This window comes from Medicago sativa, chromosome 1 (assembly GCF_051527215.1).
Source record: "Medicago sativa cultivar Bolivia chromosome 1, Bolivia_mono, whole genome shotgun sequence".
NCBI classification, from domain to species: Eukaryota; Viridiplantae; Streptophyta; class Magnoliopsida; order Fabales; family Fabaceae; genus Medicago; species Medicago sativa.
This window is the reverse complement of record NC_140749.1, coordinates 87,358,971-87,382,434: the sequence shown is the minus strand read 5'-3', so window position 1 is coordinate 87,382,434 and position 23,464 is coordinate 87,358,971. Positions and strand designations below refer to the sequence as shown.

Sequence of the window (23,464 nt, the reverse complement as noted above, 5' to 3'; positions counted from 1 at the left end):
GAAAGCCATAGTAATAGGAAGTCTTTGAGCCAATATCTTCAAGTCAATTTTGTAACTAACGTTGCAGAGAGCGATAGGGTTGAATGGGTTAACATTAGTTTCATTTTTTGGAATATTGGTGAATTTTTAGGGAAATAATGTTTAAAACAACTTCTTTTAAAAAAACAATATTAAAACAACTAAATCAATTCAAATTGTGAAACATTTAAAAAGATTATGAAAATTTGAGAGTTTTAAACAAATGAAAATGGTATTTTTTTTTAAATAACAAATGAAAATGGTTGGTTGAGGTAACCAAAATTTGAGAGTTTTAAACAAATGAAAATGGTATTTTTTTTTAAATAACAAATGAAAATGGTTGGTTGAGGTAACCAAAAAAAAAAATGAAAATGGTTGAAGAGGCTTAATTAAAACATTAAAAAGATTATGCCCAAAAGAAAAATCAATTAAAAATTTGAGGAACAAAAATAGTCCGAAAAAATTATGGGACCAAAATTGCACATAACTAAAACTAGAGACCAAAATTGTAATTAAGTTTTTTTTTTAGCTTTTATAAATTGGTTTTATAAATTGCACATAACTAAAACTAGAAAAAGTAGCAACAACTATGTGGAGTGGGATTTGGATCCCCTCCTGCCTATTCTCTACTGCCCTCTCTCCTGCACAATTGTTATTCGTTGGATTTAATCCAACGGTTGAGTGGAAAGAGGACAAAGTTGTTGTTAATTGGAAAGAGAAATTTACACACGCACACAACATAGCACCACTTCCTTCCTTCCTTTTTCCTCCAGTTTTGACGATAATTGATTCCTTCTTTCAATAACCTTCAAACAGTTTAACGGAAGCGGCGATTTCGAACAGGCCGGCGACATGGTCTTCCTTGGAGATAACTCATCGGACAATTTTTAATGTTTTTACTTTAATATTTTTTGTCAAGCAATTACTCCTTCAAAATAAGTTATAATCGGTGATGAAAAATAAATGCTAATCACATAGATTGCTCCATATTCATTCAATTGCTAAAAATATAAAAGACATAACTACAACAGAAATGGGGAATTTTGCAGCATCAATATTTTTCAATACTTTCCTCGGCAACTCATCCTTGTGTGTGAAGATGTGGGTTTTTTTTGTCCGATGTCAGTCGTCAAATGAGATTTCCGTTATCAACGGTGTTGTAATCAGCAACAGTTTTGAGTTGGAGTGAGTGGTGGACCGGTCCGGTGGTGATGATGCGGTGTGAATATTGGAATTAGTGAAGAAGAAGAAGATAGCAGCGTGAACAGTTTTTTCTTCTTCTTTATTTTATCTTTTTTCTCTAGATCAATCCAATGGCTAGGATCAACGCAGAATGGAAGCAGGAGGGATTCACACAGGAGAGGATCCGGATCCATGTGGAGTGTCTCTTCCTTAAAAAAAAAAAAAAAACTATGTGGAGCGGTTATCTCAAAAAAAAAAAACTATGTGGAGTGTTGCGCAAGTTGTGATAATCTACTTATATATATAAGAAAGGAAATGTCCGTTGAAATTACCAATTTGCCCCTATGAGGGGCATTTTGGTAATTCAATTATTGGAAGTGGTTTTTTTTTTTAAGGTTTGGCCTATGAATTTCCATTTTTGCCCCTAACCAATTTTTTTAATTATTTTCTTATTTTTATATTTTTAATAAAATTTAATTATTTTCCAATTTTTATATTTTTAACTATTTTTCAATTTTTCCTCCCAAATTCAATTGTTTCTACATTGCCGTTGTGGGAGATTAAGGTATCGTTTGACCCGACTTTTTTCAAACTTCTCTACATTTTGAAGGAGAAGTTAGGCCGAATACAATATCAATTAAGTACTTACTAAAAAAAGTACTTTTTTTGAACGCATAAAATTGAATGGAATGAGCTTTGACCAGAAGATGTTGAATGTTACTTTAAAAAACTACTTCTTGACAATTTATTTCACAAGCACCTCTTTTCAACTCACGCCGGGAACTTTTTCTTTATTTTTTAATATTTTTTTTGACAAAACTTTATTTTTTAATATTATATTTCAATATGTTTTTTTCTTCCATTTAACTTTATTTTTTTTAACCGTTCCATTAATTTTTTAAGGAGATTCCATTTAATTTTATTACCTTTTTTTCAAAGGAATTTTATTATCTTTTTATCACTTATATATTTAATTTCAATATCGTTTAATCATCACAATCTCACAAATATTTTTATTCACGCTGTCATTTAATGATCCCAAATATTTTTATCTCCTTTCTTCAACCTCGCGAATATATACACACATTAACGTTTAGAGTAATATTTTATGTCCGTCTGTCTGTTTTTTTTGTTACGCTAATGCATATAATTTTTTTAGTGTTGCTTGGTTGAGTACTACCTCACCAATTTTTTTTAACTATTTTCCAATTTTTATATTTTTAAGAACTTTTAACTATTTTACAATTTTTTATTTTTAACTATTTAAAACTAAGTTGATGGTTCATGGTTTTTAAGGTTTATATTTTGACATATTACAATGATTCACAATTATCCGTCATTTTACCATCTATCCTTTCAATGTAATCTTCCAGACTGAATATTACTAAGCATATGTGAAGAGACTGAATATTGCTCAGTTGATATTACTTTTTTGACGTCAAAGAGATTTTTTATTTTTTAACGGTCAAAATATTAATAACCAAGTTCCTACACAAGACGCTAAAGAGTTTAATGTGTTTCTTTCGTTCATTTTGTGTCATGTAAATATTGGTGTTAATCCCTTTTTGGTAACCCTATGACAGTAGCGCTCACTTTTATAATTTTAACTATTATGTAATTTATGATGTTTTCCTGCTCTTGATAAAGCTTTCATAAATATTTTGATAAAGTTTTTTAATTTTTGTGCAATATTCATTAATTTGTTCATTTTTCCTTCGGAACAATTTTTTTACAAAATACGTTACTGAACCCCATGCCTTAAACCATGCATCACAAATATTTGGATTATGCGAACTTCATTTTCAAATTTACTAAGAATGGTAATATTCCGTAATTTGAACATCTCTCCTTTAAAACAAGTTTTTAAAAGTGCGTATAATTCACATGAAAGGACTCGATACTAAATTGCAGTTAATATCTGCCTTTGCTGTAGATCATGTGAAATGATTTATATACGTTGAAACTGAAAGGCAAAATGATATAAATCAAGTAGAGAGGCATTCAACTATCTGTCTGATTCAGAAGTTTGTTCACCTGAAAGGAATGGATACTAAATTGCAGTTACTATCTACCTTTGTTGTAGATCATGTGAAAGGATTTATATACGTGGTACTAAATTGCAGTTAATATCTGCCTTTGCTAGGGGTGGCAAAAATACCCATGCCCACCGGTACCCGTGGGTAAAATCCGTCACGGGTAGCTAAACTGGTATCCACGGGTATAATAAACGGGTATTTGACTACCCATTATTATATGGACACAGACACGGATTGGATTGTATCCATACCTACGGGTACCTATACCCGATAATAAATTAAGTAAATTACTAATATATCTTTATATATCATATCTTATTACTTAAAGTTGGTACCTTATTGAAGAAAATTTTACCCCCCACCTAAAAATCCTCAATAATAACCTATTTTTATTTTAAATTTTTTTAATTCATCTTATTAAGTTCACCGTTTCCACTTCATTCACATCATAAAACATATAGATTATATAAGAATCATGAATTTTCTATGAATTATGTATGATTTATGAAATTTTGAGTGGATTATGTATGGATGTTTAAAAGTTGAAGTTTTTTGGTAATTAAAAAAAGTTATTATTTGTACAAAAAAATAAATAAATTCAAAACTCCATGGGTACCCATGGATACCTCAATACCCACGGGTACCCGTATGGTGAGTACCCACGAGGATACGGGGCGGGCACGGGTATCATACTTATCCAACGGGGCGGGGACGGATATCATATTATCCGTACCCATGGGTATCCATTGACATCCCTAGCCTTTGCTGTAGATAATGTGAAAAGATTTATATACGTTGAAGCTAAAACACAAAATGATATAAATTAGGTAGAGAGGCTTTCAGCTATCTATCTGATGCAGAAGTTTGTTCGCCTGAAAGAACTGGATACTAAATTACAGTTAATATCTGTCTTTGATGTAGATCATGTGAAATGATTTATATATGTTGAAGCTGAAAGTCAAAATGATATAAATCAGGCAGCTTTGGTAATAGGGTTTTCATTGGTTTATAGATAGATATCAATTATTACTGGAAAAGTGTTTCTACCGCTGACAAAATATGTTTTCCTTTGTTACTTGTGATCAAACAATTTTAAAGATTTAATTTTGTAATCCGTAATGCAAGAGTACTCTAAATATTGTATTATGGTTTATAATTATCTGTCATTTCACAATCTATCCTTCCAATATAATATTTTGTCAAATACGTTACTGAACCCCCGTGCGAAGCACGGGTTTGTAACTAGTAATATATTAATAATATTAATAAAAACAAAATAATATAAACAGTTTCTTTTTTTGTCAAAAAAAATAGTTTATTTCGTTATATAGCACTAATTAGGGCACAACAAACTCAACATCAACACTTCCAAAACCCTAGCACAGGGTAATTTAACCTCTGCCGACGCAATTCAACTCTGCAACAAATTCAATGGTATGCGGATTATTAATTATTTTTGTTTTATTTAAAGTTATTTTCTGTTTTGAATTGGAAGATGGAAATTAATTAAACTGATTTATTATTTTCTTAATAATTTAATTCGCTTTCTTTGCGACTGATGAAGGATTACAGTGGTGATGCTGGTCAGAAAGTACTAAGCATGGAGGAAGCATCATCGTTTGTAAATGATGTAAAAGTTGTGTTTCAAGATAAGATGGAAAAGTATGATGAGTTTGTGAAAGTTTTGTATGATTTCAAGGCTCTAAGAATTGATCAAGAAAGTGCCACGGCAAAAATGGAGGATTTGTTCGAAGGACATTCCGATTTAATTTTGAAATGAAACACCTTGACGCTTAAGAGATCTCTAATGACTAACAATGATCATAATGACACGGGAGCAAAACGGAACATCAAACGGGATCAATTCAAGTTGGAGGTAATTGACCAATTTAATCAAATGCGTGACAAACTAGAGAAATTTGAGTTGAAAGTGATTGCCAAACTCGATCAAATAGGGTCAAGTGCTCAACATTCGACTAAAGCAATATTAGACATTGCAGAGAACATGAAGAAGCGAGGCGTGACAAACGTGAGTCAAAAGTGATTGGCAAACTTATCAAATAGGGTTGAGGGTTCAACATTCGTCTAAAACAACATTAGACATTGCAGAGAACATGAAGAAGCAAGTATAATCCAATTTAAGTTAGATTTCCAGACAATATGCTATGAATGAATGCTTTTTTATAAAGTGCCTAGTTTTTTCATTGATATGTTTACTTTCGATTGCTATAACACATAGGCTGCGTTTGGTTCGCAAGAAAGATTAAGGATGGATAGGCTGTGGACAGAAAGCACGTTAACCAAGAAAGTTTCCATGGTTTGTTTCAAAGGAAAGATAGGCAAGGAAAGAAAGAATTGCGGGACCCACCCATGGAAATGTTTCCACCCACTACTGCGCGGAAAGGTGGGAAAGCACTGAATTTTCCATCTTTACCCCATGTAAATAAGAGTCAAATAGTATAATAAGATATTATATGTATCTCTTAAAAAAAGTACTGCATAATATTATATATGATATCATATCTACAACTATATAACATATTTACAACTAAATATTAATATTCATGTATATATTAACATTACACATAAATATTTATTTATTAATATGTAAATATAAACATATTATATTAAATAAATAATAAATAAATTAACACATTTTATCATAAGGATATTTTTGTCATTTAATAGATATACATCTTTCTTTCCTTTCACTTTTTCACTTATTCCAAACAACCCAAAAATCATCTTACTTTCCTTTCACTTTCTACTCACTTTCATTCCTTCATCATTCTTTCCTTATTCTTTCTTTCCTCTCACTATCCAAACATACCCATAGTGTTTTTAGTACTATATATAGTGTGACTATTTTTTGGACGGGTACTATGGTGGATTTTCCATAATCCCCGGTGATTTTATCAAGCTATTGTGATACCAAATATTTGTTTGGTTTCACTTTTAGTGAGATTATAATTGATTACGGAGGTGTAGAATTGATTTTGACATGTTTGGTTGTTGTCGAGTTGGTTGTTGTCGAGCTGAATTGATTATACCTCTATAATTGATTATACTTGAAGCTAAGATTTGTAGTTTTGATTCTAGAATTGATTTTCATACACAAATTCATAGTTCAATTCACTTTTAAATAAATATGAATATCCAAACACTGATCACTTTTGGTGAGAACCACTTTTAACCAAAACCAATTCTCCTCATCGCACAACCGAACACACACTTATAGATGTGTAATTAGAATAGAGGTATCGTGGTTTTGAGTTTGGTTTGAAAAGAAGGTGACTGATCCTGCACAACTGTCCAACTTTTTCAATTGGTGTTTCACATTTGTGAAAATAGGTTATGGTAAATTTTAGTGTTTGTCCCAAGTAAGTTTGAGGTAATAGCTCAAAGAAACCAGTTTGTCCTAACTATCCAATTTAATAGCGTGAGGCAGATTTGTTTATTATTTATGTGAATTTGCTTTTTGTATGTAATGTAACATGCAACACTTGCATGGGCATAGCTGTTGTTGTGAAAGTGACTTAAAATTGGAATTCTGGAAACAGAAAATCGGTGGTCGATTTTCAGGGCTCGGTGGCCGATTTTGCACTCTGTTTTTTGGCCTTTGGTTTGACAATTTTCAATGGCCAAATGGTGCAATTCGGTGGCCGATTTTGAAAGCAGGAAATAAAACAGAAACGTATTTTCAGGCCTATATTTGTTCCATTTTTATTGAGGATTCTTTTACTATAAATATAGACATTGTATCAGTATAAACCTTGAGATAGAGGGGTCTGAAACAAGATTTAGAAAGGCAACAATAAAACTAGGGTTTGTATAGAGTTTGTCTCTTGGCAACAAACAATAGGGTTTGAGGGTTGATTCACCTTGGGAAACACTATTAGGATTGAGTCTCTTGGTTACGGGAAGAGATTTGGGCTTTGGGTAGAATTAGGCGGGAGACTTATTCATGTAACCCATTGATATAGTGAAACGAAGGGCTGCTCTCCCCCCCATACTAGGTCAATTTGGACCGAACTGGGTCAACAAATTCTTTTGTGTTATATCTTTCTTTCTCTCGCTGTTTTCTACTTTTGCTTGTGTTTAATTGCTATCTACTTTGATATTGGTTGCTTGATTAACTTTCTCCACACATCAAAGTTGTTATTAGTGTGATTTTTCATCGAATTCACAACAATTGGTGCCCACCGTGGGTAAAGGGTCAAAGGATAATCAAGTTCCATGGGTTCGAAGTGAGATATTGAGAAGTTTACCGGAGATAACGATTTTAGGTTATGGAAGGTAAAGATGGAAGCGGTGTTAATACAACTGAAGTGTGAGAAAGCTTTGAAGGGTGAATGCTCGTTACCGTCACCATGTCACGAGCGGAGAAGACCGAGATGGTGGACAAGGCCAGGAGTGCCATTGTCTTGTGCCTCAGGGATAAAGTTTTGAGAGAAGTAGCGAAGGAACCAACTGCGTCATCAATGTGCTCAAAATCGGAGTCTTTGTATATGACAAAGTCTTTGGCTTATCGGCAATTCCTAAAGCAACAATTCTACTCATTCATGATGGTGGAGTCAAAGGACATCATGGAGCAACTCACGGAGTTCAATAAAATCCTTGATGACTTGGAGAATATTGAGGTGCAACTTGAGGATGAAGATAAAGCTATACTTTGTTGTGTGCTCTACCGAAATCTTTTGAATCGTTCACAGATACCATGCTCTATGGCAAAGAAGGCACTGTTACCTTGGAAGAAGTTCAAGCGGCTTTGAGAACCAAGGAGCTGACCAAGTCCAAGGACTTAAGAATTCATGAAAATGGTGGTAACTCCGCACAAATTGTCTCTGAGGGTTATGAGGTTGCAGGTGCTCTGGTGGTGTGGTGTTGTTTGGAGAATGAAGAAGGTGACGTGTCTCACCTTGAGAATGATGCCTAGTGGAGCGGTGGTCGTCTAGAGAGACGTTAAACACTCAACATCAGCCTGGAGAAGCGGTGGTAAGAATACTCATGATCAGTCTGGAGAGGCGGAGGCAACAATACTCATGATCTACCTGTTGAGGTGGAGTTTCAAGGGGGAAGACATAGTGGGATGTACGCATTTGCTAGTTGAGAGATTGGAAGCTCAGCTTAAGGTGGAGTTGAACACACCGGTAATGGTACGACTATGGAGGACCTTGGGTGCTATGCTCTAGTGGTGAGCAAGGGATTTCTTCATGAAGACAGAAGGCATTCCGGAGGTTGAAGAATGTTTTGCACGGCTTGCAGGATTACCCTAAAAAAGGCCAAGGGTGATTGGATGGAAGGAGACCTTCAAGGAAGCGGGAGATGTCCTGTGTTGAAGATGTTATGGTGAATGCTTGTGGAACTACCTAAAACTCCTAGTGTAGTTGGATTGCAAGGACCCTTCGAGAAGGCGGAAGACGTTTCGATGGCTGAAGAGGTTAAGGTGAATGCTTGTGGAACTACCTAAAATTCCTAGCGTAGTTGGATTGCAAGGACCTTCGAGAAGGCGGAAGAAATTCCGATGGCTGAAGGGGTTAAGGTGTGTACTTGTGGAACTACCTAAAATTCCTTGAGTAGTTTGGACACAAGGATCTTCAAAAGGACGGAAGGCATTCCGATGGTTGAAGAGGTTAGGGTGTAAACTTGTGGAGCTACTTGGTGTAGTGGGAAGCAATGGAAAGAGCAGCAAGGTGGTTGATGGTTTGGCATCATCACTAATTTAGAGTCAAGGTGGAGATTGTTGTGAAAGTGACTCAAAATTGGAATTCTGGAAGCAGAAAATCGATGGCCGATTTTTAGGGCTCGGTGGCCGACTTTGCACTCTGTTTTTTGGCCTTTGGTTCGACAATTTTCGGTGGCCGAATGGTGCAATTCGGTGGCCGATTTTGACAGCAGGAAATAAAACATAAACATATTTTTGGGCCTAGATTTGTTCTAGTTTTATTGAGGATTCTTTTACTATAAATATAGACATTGTATCAGTGTAAACCTTGAGATAGAGGGGGGCTGAAACAAGGGTTTAGAAGGGCAACAACAAAACTATGGTTCGTATAGAGTTTGTCTCTTGGCAACAAACACTAGGGTTTAAGGGTTGATTCACCTTGGGAAACACTATTAGGATTGAGTCTCTTGGTTATAGGAAGAGATTGGGGCTTTGGGTAGAATTAGGCGGGAGACTTATTCTTGTAACCCATTGATATCTCTTTTGTAAAGTTACTCATCATTATAGTAAAACGGAGGGCTGCTCTCCCCCCAGACTAGGTCAATTTGGACCGAATTGGGTCAACAAATTCTTTTGTGCTCTCTCTTTCTTTCTCTCGCTGTTTTCTACTTTTGCTTGTATTTAATTGCTATCCACTTTGATATTGGTTGCTTGATTAGCTTGCTCCACACATCAAGTTGTTATTGGTAATATGCATATCCCTTTAGCACATTTGATCACTATGCAGTGTAAAAATTGTAGGTGATAGTGTCTTATTAGAAATAATATAATAAAATATAAATGGTCATATTTTGATTTAAAAAAATTAGATAAACTGCAATTATTATAATATAGCATTAAGTGCTGTAGTTAGATTGCTACCTATCATAAGGGGGTGGATATCTCAAATGATTTGAGCTAAAGGATAATAAATTGAAGGTCTTGTGTTTATATTCAGACGAAGAGTAAGTATTAATCTAACAACTAACTATTAGCATTTCTCATTAAGAAAAAAGATTGCAATTTGTGTTGTTTGTTGTAGGTTGACTACTTTTTTCTTAACAAAATTATTTACAATATGCAATTTTTGTTTCTTAGACAGTTTCATATTTGTTTGGTTTGTTTTCAACAAAAGCTTAAAAAGCTTAATCTGCATAGTGCACAGGGGCGGATCTGGGATTGTCTCTTTGGTGTGGCTAAATTTTATTCACATCTAAAGTTTTAAATCACTATTTTGACTCAATCATGAAACACATTGTAAAAGTTTAGTATTTGCTTCATCAAACTTTTATTTAACCCTTTTCAATTTAAATATAGTCGATTAAAGGAAATAATAAAATAATTCATAGGTAAGAAATATTTTATCAAATGATTTTATAAAGAAAGTTGCTAATTTTTTTTTGTTGGTGAAAGAAAGTTGTTAATTTAATATAATTATAGAGAATTTTTTAAATCAATTTAGCATTATTTACTCAATTAATATTGGGCCTTTATGAATAAAAGAGCTCAAACTAATAAACTGGGTCTAAAGTAGCCCATTATCCTGCTCAACATTACAGAACCCTAACATTTCATTCAGCTACTCCCTGCCTCTTACGGCAACAAAACTGCTCATCTTCTTCTTCTTTCCACTTTCAGAAATTTCACAAACAGTGGGATTAGGATGTTTGCACAAAATCAACAACAACATTGCTCTTCTTCTCCTTCTTGTTTACTCTTTTGTAGAGATACATTCAAAAATTTGGAAATTCTAAAATATCAACTATAAGGCATAACATGAAGGAAAAAATGGAGGAAAATCTGGTGTGGCAATAGCCACACTGTGCCTTACACAGATCCGCCCCTGGTAGTGCATGATACTGGTATATATTATTTCTCTGCACCTACTCTGGACAAAAAATCTGTTTTCAACCCCTTTTTTCTGCCATATCTTATTATTTTTTAAATTCAAGTATATATAAACTATTATTTACACTTGAATAGAAGGCAAGTGAACAACAAGCTGCGCCTGTATGCCTTTTTGGATGGCAAAGTCAATCCTCGTAAACACAACATTCATGGACCTAGGAGACAGGACATTGCTACGCATGACCTTTTGTACTTTATGTAGAAGGTCAAGAGCCTCTAATGCAAGGAAACCGAAAGTGTCAAAAGCAAATGGTATAAAAGCATATTGATTGTCAGAACACGTTTTCTCATATTTGACCACTTTGCTTGACGCAACTTTTAGCTGCATGTCCTACCGTAAAAGGCCCGACACCTAATCCAACAAGTGGTGAAACCCCAATCAAGTCTACACATGCATATTTTCCTCCTACCCATCCGCACACCATAACATCCGCATACATGAGTGTTGATCTTCTATCTAGTGGATCAGTCAGGAAGTTCATATGTGTCTCCTTCACTGATACTCTCGTCCGTCTGAATATATTATAAAGTACATCCTTAACAAAATCATGTTTGTACTTAAAGCCGGAAGTCTCCTTACAATAAACGGCATGAAAAAAAATCTATGAAAATTTATCGAAAACTGCTATTAATTTAAGAAAATAAGTCTTGTATAAAAATGATGGTGATTAAACAAGTTTTTTTTGGTATAAAAAAAAAAGTCTTTCTTTTTTGGGTTAATTATGTTTTTGGTCCCAACAAAATTGTGACCTTGTAAGTTTAGTCCTTACTTAATTTTAATAGCATTTTTAATCCCTACAAAAAAAAATTTACTTATGATTTTAGTCCCTGCTAAAATAAATTTTGTTTAATTATCCTTAAACTCTTAAATTTTTTAACGATTCTTTTTATACAAGTTTAGAACACTATGAAAGGTTCATTTACTAAAATCTATAATTTTTTTAACATGAAATAAATTAAATATGAATTTTTTAAAACGACAAAAGTTTAAGATATAAGTAACAAAAATATGGACGTAGAAATCAAATTTTTGCGATATTTTTTTCAGATGACCTTTTAATAACGTTCTTAACACGCCTGTAAAAAATTGTTGAAAAACTTAAGAGTTTAAACATAAATTAAACAAATTTGGATTGAGTAAGGACTAATATTGAGTGCAGAAATTTTTTGTAGGGATTAAAAATGCTATTAAAATTAAGTAAGGACTAAACTTACAAGGTCGCAATTTTGTAGGGACCAAAAACATAATTAACCCTTTTTTTTTTTTTATGGTCAAGTAGTCTAGTGATTAGATCTCACACAATTTAATTGTGGAGAAGTGGAGTGTTCGGGATTCGAATCCCAACCCCTCCATATAATATGCAACATCCCTACTAACTGAGTTAAGCTCGTAGAGATAAAAAAAAACAAGTCTTTCTAATCGTAATAAATGATAAACTTATCAAACAGGTTATCCGATATAAATTATTTCAACTACCCTGTACTTTTTAGTACCAAACAAATCCATAATAAAATAAGGTTAACGTTTGTCGTTTTGGTTATTCCCTTCATTGTGTGTGTATATATATAATAGTAAAAAACTAGTAAGAAGGTCTCTCTCTTCCTTCCACTTCCACTACAGGTCTGCCGCTCCAAACCCTAACAATGGTATGTGCCTTCTTCACTCAATCTTCTATTTTCTGTTTTGTTTTAAATTAGAGTTAAACTCATGAATTATTTTCTTAATAATGAATTATCTTGGCGATGAAGGATTACGCGGGTGGTTCTAGTCGGAGTGAAAAGAATGATGGATTTTTAGAAATATTGAAGCTTTTCAAAGCTCTAAGAGTTGGAAAAGGAGAAGCTGACACAGAAAGATCGAAGAAGCTGGAACAATTGGAGAAGCTGTTTAGAGAGAATTCTGAATTAATTTTCAAATTCAAATCCTTCACTCTTAAGGATCAAGGTGATGCTTGTGTCAAACTACTAAGCGTTGCGGAAGAAGTATCAAAGATTGTTAAGGACTTAAAAAATAAAAATGAGAGGGAAGCACTTTCCAAATTTGATGAATTTAAGTCCATGGTTCAAGTTCTTTATCAATGGGTTCAACATCAACAACAAGCACAAGCACAAAAACAAGCTTCTCCCAATTAAGCGCGCGCAATGGAAGAAGAAGTATAATAATGTGAGAAAGCTTTGTTTATGATTTATGTGAATTTGCTTTCTATGAGTAATACATTTGGTCATACTTTGATTTGATAACAAATAGAGAAATCAAAGTTATTTTAAATTTAGCAATTAGCAGTAGTTAGTTAATGTTGTGAGATTGTCTTTTAACCTTGATTTTTTACTTGGTAGCAGCTAACTTTCATTTTTTTTTGATATATAACTTGATTACAAATGAGTTTATGGCTTCAATTATTTGTTAATGAGATTTGAAGGTAAAGTGGCTTGTGTAGGACTTGGTGGCTTGTGTAGGTTGACTAATTTATGTAAAAGTGAGCTGAACAATGAATTTGACTGTGAAAATCACGTAAATCCTATCTTCAAGTTAGAATCATTTTTGGATGCAAAATCAATTCTACTAGAGAACATCCAAACATAGCAAAATCAATTCTACATCTCCTTAATAATTTTTGCCAAAATCAATTCTACATCTCTTTAATAAATTTTGCCTCCTTCAAAAGTGGAACAAATCATACACTTAATATGCATAGAATATAGATAGATACATTAGATATTGTGATTACTACTAAATGTTATCAGTTTGGTATATGGATTAAATAGGGAACTTTATAGAATTAATAGTGTGATTAAATAGTAAACAGGGAACTTTATATAGACAGTGATTACTTTGCACACTTTCTTATAGATCTTTGGCAACAAGAAAAAATCATATCCATTGCTGAATGTGATTCTGCTTCTAGCTAAATTGATACAATTGATGTTGAGTTGTGCTATGACTATTATGTAAGACGGGGATTGCAGATTTCTGGATAAGCAACTTTCTTGTACTTAAATGGGAGTTGTGCTATGAATATCAATTGATACAATTCTACGTACTTGTTGTATACACACTACTTGCTGTAGGTTTAGGACAACCAATCATATCCATTTTTTAACAACTATTGAATGTGATTCATTCTGTTTCCAATTCTTATAGTAAAAATGATAAACATCTTTCTTGTATTATGTAAGACAGAAAGATTGAAAATTTCAAGATGAGTTGTGCTATGAGAATACCATCTGATTCAATCTCTATGCACTTGATGTAAAGTGTATAGTTAAAACAATTCGCACTCAACAAAGTATACTATGGAAGAAAAAAAACATGCTGCGAAATTGACACATAACAGATAGATCAAACTAGGAATTGCTGCATGCAGGATTGTAGTCAAACTTGTTATTGTTCGTCATCTTTCTGCTCATCTTTGAGTGCCACTTCATCAACTTGAAGTTCATCTTTGTACTCTAATCCATCACCTTGTTGTTCAGCATCTTTCTGTGCATCTTTCAACTCTAATCCATCATCACCTTGTTGTTCATCACCATCCAATGGAAGTGAGATTTTGTGTCCTGCTGGCAACCAAGTGTTGAGTCCCAAAAGTAAATTTTTATGGTCTTTAAACAACTCCACCATTCCTTCTTTGAAAACTCTAAAATCAATTCTTTTGGTACGACAATCAATTATGAGTTTTAAGAATTCATCATACTTATCCATCTTATCTTGAAATGCAACTTTAACTGCTGTTGCAAACGACTTTGTTGCATCTGCGAGTGCTGATTCATCTTTGAGCGCCGATCCATCACCTTGTTGTTCATCATCTTTCTGTGCATCTTTCAACTCTAATCCATCTCCACCTTGTTGTTCATCACCATCCAATGGAAGTGAGATTTTGTGTCCCACTGGCAACCAAGTGTTGAGTCCGAAAAGTAAATCTTTATGGTCTTTAAACAACTCCATCATTCCTTCTTTGAAAACTCTCATATCAATTCTTTTGGCATTGCAATCAACTACGAGTTTCAAGAATTCATCATACTTTTCCATCTTATCTGGAAATGCAACTTTAACTGCTGTTGCAAACGAATTTGGGAATATAAGTGGGAATTCATGTCCTGGTGGCAAGAAGAATAGAAGTGGGATTTCATCTCCTGCTGGCAAGAAGATGTTGAATCTTGAAATTAAATCTTGATGTTCAACTCCATAACTCCATCTTTGACAACTCTTCTATCAATTCTTTTGGCCCTGAAATCATGTAGGAGTTTCATGAATTCATTAAACTTTTCCTTCTTATCTTGAAACACAAGTTTTACATCCTTTATAAACGTCATTGCTTCACCAATCAAGGGATTAGTTCTACTGGAGCTGTTCATCTTGAAGGGAAGAATTAAGAAAACAAAGCAGAACCCAAAATTCAAAAGGTATAGAAAGAAGAGATCATATGAATGTTGATGAGGTAAAAGGTCAAGGGATTATTTTGATTGATAACAAAGAAGATTGCAAATAAGTACACAAGATGTTATATATAGATATATTGAGTCACAAGAGAATCAACAAACTAACTACTTAGCAACGAACTCTAACTATTTTTAACTAACTTAGCCTGTGTTTCTATTGCCAATGCCAAATAGAAAGAAAAATAATTGGACTACAATATTTGAAGGGGAAAAAAGAACTAAAAGATAAAACAAACAACAATATTTATATAAAGACACACGTGTGTGTTTTTATTTTTTGGTTTTTAAATAAAATTTTCACATTTAAAAGAAAAAAAATATATTTGTATCATCGAGTTTAGCCAAGTCGAGCCCAAGACGGCAGCTAAAAATTGTAAAATATAATATAAGTGTTGGCCTTAATGTTCATTATTTTCCACTTTTCAAAAACTAGTATTCTGTATTTTCCTGTTTTTTTAAATTTTGAAACTTAAATTTTTCACATCTAAAATATTAAAACAAAACAAAATTGGAGGGGTATGTGACGATTAATTTGGAATGTTGCTATTTTGACTACTCGTTACTCACTACGTATGTAAAATAGTCATCAGTGTTGCTATTAATCAAATTTTTCTTTTCACCTAATTAACAAAATGTAGTGCTACGTGGCAAAGTGGAAACCACACAGAAACGCAAATGGGCGTTCCTTTCTTCCTCCCCTTCCTCACATCACTACGTTCTATTTAATTTGTTTTTAAAACCCGGAAGAAGGAAGAACGGGAAACACTAGCTCCGTCAAAACCTACACGACGACGTACGATTGGAGAGTGATGGTTGCCTTTGGCGTCTCAACTGTGTTTGGTTGAGGTGATTTATGAGAGAGAGAAATAGGGGAGAGAGAGATACAAGAGAAATGCCACCTTTCTTCAGTTTGGTGCAGCGAAGAATTAGAGAAGAGAGACACTCAGACATGGGACCCACTGCTTTTTGGGGTCTTCGCAAATCTGGAGAGAAAGAGAGAAGAAAGATCTATTATTTTGTCATCTTCCAGAATTACCCTTTGTTCTCTCCTGACTCCTCTTACATTTATTTAGTTTTTTTTTTTTAAATTAGTTATGCCAGCACATGATTATAACCGTAAGAAAATAAAAAGAAGTATCATGCATTTAATTAATTTGGTTGTTATTCAAAAAAAAAAAAAATTACGTTTGCATTTTCCAAATAATTTTATTTAGAAAAGGATCATGCATATTAGTGTCATGACCATTTTTTTTAATCAAGGGTATTTTAGTACTTTTAAAAATAATCTACACATCTTTCTTCTCTATCTCTTTCATCTTTCTCTTATACCAAACAATACATCAAATCTACTATATTTCTCACCTTTTTCTCTCTTTCCATACTCTCTCTTACCTATTTTTCTCTTCACAACTTCTCTTCCAAACCAAACACACCCAAGTGGGATCTATTTATATGGATAAAAAACATAGGAATGGGGTTTTCTACAAATGAAAATTCTAAAAACTAATTTTTTTTAACATGCAATTTATCAATTACTCCTATCTTTTTTTATTCAAGTCACACATTTTAAATCTCGAAAAGTAGAGTGTTTGGGGTTCGAACCCCGACTCCTGCAAATATTATGAAATGTTGCTACCAATTAAGTTAAGTTCACAAGGACTTCTCCCAGGGGCGGACCTAAACTCAGGGGAAGAAGTCAGGGGCGGACCTGGACTCGCAATATTGGTGGGGCATAGTTTTTTTGTCAACATTAGATTAAAAATAATAAAATAAAAATGCTAACGAGTACCTCCATACATTTTTTAAAAACCTTAGCGAGTGTCTCGAAACGCTATTTATATTTATAAGCTTTCTATGTGTATAATAATATGTGCAACACTTGCATAGCTGTTGATTTCTTAATTTCTCACGCTTATTTGTGTTACGACATATATAGCCAATTGGTAATATGCATAATAGCATATACCTTTATCTTTGTGAACAGAATGTATCTCATACATTTGGTCATTATGGAGTGTACAAAAACAAAAAGGTCACACTATGATTAGAAATAGATAAATCAAGACGATATCGGTTAGGAATATGTTTTTGTTGGGGTGAGAGGCAGATGGGGAGGCGTGGAAGTGGCGTCGGAGGTTGTGGGTGTGGGAGGAAGAGATGTTACAGGGGTGTAGGAAATTACTTTCTAATGTTACTTTGCAGGACAATATTTCCGATTCTTGGCAGTGGCTCTTGGAATTCGAATGGGGGTTACTCTGTTCGTGCGGTTTATGACTTGCTGACATCTCAGGAGACACCTCAGTTACATCATAATTTGGACCTCATTTGGCACAAAAAGGTCCCTTTGAAAGTGTCAATCTTTGCATGGAGACTTCTTCGGGACTAGATTCAATTTGGCTAACCGTGGCATTATTCCTACAACGGCGCGGTTGTGTGTAGCGGGATGCGGTCATGTCGAGGATACTACCCACTTGTTTTTGTCTTGTCCTACTTTCAGTGCTTTATGGCCGCTAGTGCGGGCTTGGATTGGTTTTGATGGGGTGGACTCTCAGGTTCTTTCTGATCATTTCTTGCAGTTTATTAATTACACATGAGGTCAGAAGGAGCGGCGATCCTTTTTACATATGATTTGGCTTTTGTGTGCTTGGAACATATGGAACGAACGCAATTGTAGGTTGTTCAAAAATAAGGAATGTTCTATTATTCAGTTGGTAGATAAAATTAAGTCACATTCGTTGTGGTGGCTGGAAGCTTGTAAGACTAATTTTGTTTTCGGGACTCAGTCCTGGTGGTCAGGCCCTTTTCAGTGTTTGAGCATTGGCTAACCTTTTGTTTCTTTCTGACAGACTCTTGTATTTTCTGTGTTTTCTTTGGCACGCCTTGTGCTGAAGTGATCACGTTGTCAGTGTTTATATAATTCATTTTGGCTTGTTCAAAAAAAAGAAATAGATAAATCAAAGTTATTTTAAATTTAGAAATAAGTTAATGTTGTGAGGTTGCAACTTGTCGTGGTATTGTCTTTTAAACTTGATTTTTGCTTGGTAGTAGCAAACTTCCTTTTTTTTTTGGTAAGTTTTATTGTTTTTGGCTTCAATTCTTTATGAATGGGATTGAAGGGAAAGTTGCTTTACTGTCTAGGATTTGGTGGTTTGCACTGAATTAAAGTGCTTCATTTGTGTTGTAGGTTGACTATTGTTTTAACAAACTTATTTATAGTGTGCAACAACTTTTTGTTTCCCTAGATATAGTTTCATATTTGTTTGGCTTGTTTCTATCAAAAACTTAAAAAGCTTAACCTGCATAGTGCATGATAATGATTTTGGATTTTGTTTCATGTATGACCACAAATGCTCTTTAACAAAAAAAAAAAAAATAATCTGTTATCCACCACCAAATGCTCTTGTGTTTCCTTTTTCAGCGACTAAATAGTAAATATGGAACTTTACGTATAGTGATACTGTGATAGTGATTACTTTGCATGCCGTTATCTTAGAATCATTTGGTTGAAAATCTACCCTTCCATCTCAGTTTGCTAGGTTCGATACCGAAAAGTGAAAACTTTGCACACTCTCTTATCTATGGTTACAAGATCCATCATGATTGTAGGTATCAGGACAACCAATCAATCCATTAATTAATGTGATTCTGCTTCTAGCTACTAGTAAAAATGATAAGCATCTTTGTATATTATATAATACATAGATTGCAGATTTCTAGATAAGCTACTTTCTTGTACTTAAGTTGTGCTATGAATATCAATTGATACAATTCTATGTACCAGGACAACAAATCATATCCATCTTTTTTGTATTATGTAAGGCAGAAAGATTGAAAATTTCAATATTAGTTGAAAAAATTTGCACTCTACAAAGTATACAATGGAAAAAATTGACTGTGAAATTCACACTTAACAATCTAACAGATACTTGTGTATTGCTATGCTGAAGAATTTGTTTCATACAACAATCTAAGAAAAGAGCAAAAGGACCAATGAACCTGTCATTTTATAGATCAAACTAGGAATTTCTATACCGACGATTGTAATCAAGCTTGTTATTGTTCATCACCATCCAATGGAAGTGAGATTTTGTGTCCCTCTGGCAAGAAGGTGTTGAATCCCAAAAGTAAATTTTTATGGTCTTTAAACAACTCCATCATTCCTTCTTTGACAACTCTTACATCAATTCTTTTGGCACGGTAATCAGCTAGGAGTTTCAAGAATTCATTGAACTTTTCCATCTTATCTTCAAATGTAACCTTAACTGTTGTTAGAAACGCCATTGCTCGATCTTCGAGCGCTGATTGATCACGTTGTTGTAAATCATCATCCAATGGAAGTGGGATTTCATGTCCTGGTGGCAAGAAGATGTTGAATCTTGAAATTAAATCTTGATGCTCTTTCAACAACTCCATAACTCCTTCTTTGACGACTCTTCTATCAATTCTTTTGGCGCCAAAATCTTGTAGGAGTTTCACGAATTCATCATACTTCTCCCTCTTATCTTGAAACACAGCTTCTACATCCTTTACAAACACCCTTGCATCGTCAATCAAGGGACCTGTTCTTCTTGAGCTGTTCATCTTGAAGGGAAAAATTATGAAAACAAAGCCGAACCAAACATTAAATTATCACAGTTATGAATTGAATTCAGTTAAATTATGATGAAATCGCAGTTTATGACAATGAACATGCAAAACAATAATGTAAAACAGAAATGTTGATCAAGAAAGAAATTGCATGAGAAGAGAGTGAGCACAAGAAAATTGGTTACCTTGCTCAGAGTTTTCAACTTGTATGATCACTATAGAATCTAATGAATCACCTTAGAACTTTCTCACAAAGACACTAAAACTGTTTTTATCACTACTCAGTTTTTCATATGAAATTCACTTGTCATTATTCCAGCCAAAAGGCTATATATATACAAACTTTATCCACAAAGCAAAATCAGTTACAACAGCATAACAACCAAAACTGATCCTAACTCACTTTCCAACTAGAATGTTGAGTGAAGGTGTGGATAGCAAGTAATCAAAGGCACAGACACAAGAGAGTAGAACTACAGAGTTGAGAATGCATGCTTGAACTAATATCAAATTGAACCATATTCAACAAGACATATGAATGTTCAGGTGGTAAAAGGTTAAGGAATTATTTTGATTGTGTTTACTGATATTTTTAGTATAAAGAAAAAGTTAACTAAATCTGAAAATCAAATAAATATTTAATCCTTGCGAATGTGAGTGTCCGAACAAGTAAATAGGTGAACTCATTGTAAGTGGGGTGATTTTGAAAATGTCGGCTCTCTTAGAAAAATTCTCATTTTTGCCATTATAACATATTGATAAAAGAGTTTTTATATCATGTGTAAATTTGCAGAAGTTAAAAATAGTAAGTTTGTATTAGAATTTGTACATTTTATATTAAATGATTAAAAATTCTTCCACAATTTGAATCAAGTCCAAAAAAAATAAAAAAAAATAAAAAAATTATAATCTAAAACAAAAGTGAAAGGGTCAAGAGTTCTCTCAATTAGAATAAAAGTCAGCGATCTCTCACATTAGATATGTGCTTTGGTTTTTACAATTAATAAAACCTATACTATAATAGTAATAAAGAAATAGATTTAGGACAAGAATATGCTAGACAATTTATAAATAAAAATAAAAACAATTTGACATATCAACATATTGAGTTTGCGGATTCAAAATGTCAAATCCACCATCCAAGGCAAACATCTGAGTTTGAATGAGTTGGTGGGTTGATCCGTACGTACCTGTAACATCCTACCCCCCATAAACCATGAACACTTTCAAAAATGCCCTCTTAGCACAAATAAAAACACTATACTATAATAAAGCGCTGTGGAAGAAGTATCAACGATTGTTAAGGAATTAAAAGTTGATAATGAGAGGGAAGCACTTTTCAAATTTGATGAATTTAAATCTACCAATGGGTTCAAACACAAGAAGCACAAAAACCAGTTTCTACCAAGGGAGCACGTGAAAGAAGTATGATAATGTGAGGAAGCTTTGTTTATGATTTATGTGAATTTGCTTTCTATGTGTAATATGTGAGCAGAAGGTATCTCATACATTTGATCGTTATACTTTGATTAAACTTATTTATAGTATATGCAACAATTTTGTTTTCTTAGACAGTTTCATATTTGTTTGTATCAAATAGAGAACATATAAACATACACAAATTAACTCCACACCTTCATATACATCTTGTGTTTCATTTCTCAGTAGTTCAATAGTAAATAGGGAACTAACTAATACCAAATTGCTAAATATATAATTATAATGATAGTGACTGTGATAACTTTAATTTGCACACTTTCTTATAGATTCATGGCAATAAGATCTATGATGATTCTAAGTATCAAGACAAGTCAATGATCATATCCATTTTTTTGACAACTAATCGAATGTGATTCATTCTGCTTCTAGTTCTTATAGTAAAATGGTAAGCATCTTTCTTGTATTATGTGAAAGATTGAAAATTTCAAGATTAGTTGTGCTGTGAAAATATCAGCCGATACAATTTCTATGCGCTTGCTGTATTTTTCATACACATCAGTTGAAAGAATTCACACTCTGCAAAGTATACAATGGAAATTTTTTACTGTGAAATTAACACATAACAGATAGACTATAGAGAGCTTAATATGTAATACAACTTATGTATTATTCTACTGAAGAATTGGTTTCATACAACAATCCAAGAAAAGAGCAAAAAGGACCAAAAAACCTTCTTCTTCTTCTGCATACACGATCGTAGTCAAACTTGTTATTGCTCATTATCTTTCTGTTCATCCTTGAATGATAATCCATCACCTTGTTGTTCATTGCATCACCAATCAAGGGTTTTGTTCTTCTGGAGCTGTTCATCTTGAAGGAAAGAATTAAGAAAACAAAGCAGAACCCAAAATTCAATGAAGGAAAGAATTAAGAAAACAAAGCAGAACCTAAAATTCAAAAGGTATAGAAGGAAGAGATCATATGAATGTTTATGAGGTAAAAGGTCAAGTGATTATTTTGATTGATAACAAAGAAGATTGCAAATAAGTACATAAGATGTTCTATATATAGAGTCACAAAATAATCAACAAACTACATACTAACAAACTCTTAACATTTTTAACTAACTTAGCCTGAGTTTGTATTACAAATGCCAAATAGAAAGAAAAATAATTGCACTACAATATTTTTGAAAAAAAAAAAATAAGTTCTAAAATATTGTTAAAAAAAAAAAAATACAAAAAGATAACCAAATAAGAAACCAAATACGTAAATTGAGGCCCAAACATGAGTTGTAAGAATTTTACACTGTCTATACTTAATCTCCATATATCCCACAAAGCATGCAAATTTCTAAAATTACCCCCTTAGTGTTTAAATAAAATCCTTTCATTTTTTCCCTCAAAATAAATAAATAAACAAAACCCTTTCACTTTTATTTTTACTTTTAAATCAATATGGATCATGTTGAGGCTCACACAACACCTACTCCCTCTATTCTTAAATACATGTCATAGACAACCGCTGCATAGATGTCAATACATAACTTTGATCGTTAATATCTTTATTTATCTATAATAAAAACTTGATACTTTGAAAATATTCATTGAGATATTTGTATTTATATATTAATTAAAAAAATTTACTTTGATTGATATAAATATGACATCATATAGTGTACTGTTTATACACTATCCACATAGAACGGATGATGCCAAATCATAAAAAAAACTGAGCCTAAAGGCTATTTAAAAAAAAACAAATTTTTCGCAAGGACATATTAAAATATATATATATATATATATATATATATATATATATATATATATATATATATATATATATATATATATATATATATATATATATATATAGACCAAAACTCAAACCGATCATATTTGCAGGATCAAAAACATATTTTGACCTACTACCAGTTATGTAAGACACAGATTGCAGATTTCAAGATAAGCAACTTTCTTGTACTCCCTCCGTTTCAAAATGAGTGTCGCTTTAGCCAAAAAAATTTGTTTCAAAATGAATGTCACTTTCGGTTTTCAATGCAATAATAACTTTTTCTTTTCAATTGTACCCTTCAATTAATACTATGTTACACTACTTCCAAAGTATTATTTTTTCTTTGATGAAAAACAAA

At 33.0% G+C, this 23,464-nt stretch overlaps 2 protein-coding genes and 1 long non-coding RNA gene across 3 annotated transcripts; 1 reads left to right on the top strand and 2 right to left on the bottom strand.

Annotated features, from left to right (window-relative positions):
- Window positions 1-12,402: 12,402 nt before the first annotated feature.
- Window positions 12,403-13,121, top strand: LOC146958683 (uncharacterized). The gene is made up of 2 exons (XR_015021402.1): window positions 12,403-12,495; window positions 12,598-13,121. It is a non-coding gene; the product is annotated as an uncharacterized LOC146958683 (long non-coding RNA).
- Window positions 13,122-14,168: 1,047 nt separating this feature from the next.
- Window positions 14,169-14,961, bottom strand: LOC146958682 (paired amphipathic helix protein Sin3-like 6). Its single transcript, XM_085732275.1, has one exon. It carries the CDS (start codon window positions 14,873-14,875, stop codon window positions 14,231-14,233), a length of 645 nt encoding a protein of 214 aa, XP_085588401.1. The 5' UTR covers window positions 14,876-14,961; the 3' UTR covers window positions 14,169-14,230.
- Window positions 14,962-19,142: 4,181 nt separating this feature from the next.
- On the bottom strand, window positions 19,143-21,052 carry LOC146958681 (paired amphipathic helix protein Sin3-like 2). Its single transcript, XM_085732166.1, has one exon. The coding sequence runs from the start codon at window positions 19,864-19,866 to the stop codon at window positions 19,339-19,341; it is 528 nt and encodes a 175-aa protein (XP_085588292.1). The 5' UTR covers window positions 19,867-21,052; the 3' UTR covers window positions 19,143-19,338.
- Between the last annotated feature and the right edge of the window lie 2,412 nt (window positions 21,053-23,464).

Coding starts and splice junctions, on each gene's coding strand:
- LOC146958682 (XM_085732275.1), bottom strand. CDS start 14,875: ATGGAAAAGTATGATGAATTCTTGAAACTCGTAGTTGATTGCAATGCC.
- LOC146958681 (XM_085732166.1), bottom strand. CDS start 19,866: ATGAACAGCTCAAGAAGAACAGGTCCCTTGATTGACGATGCAAGGGTG.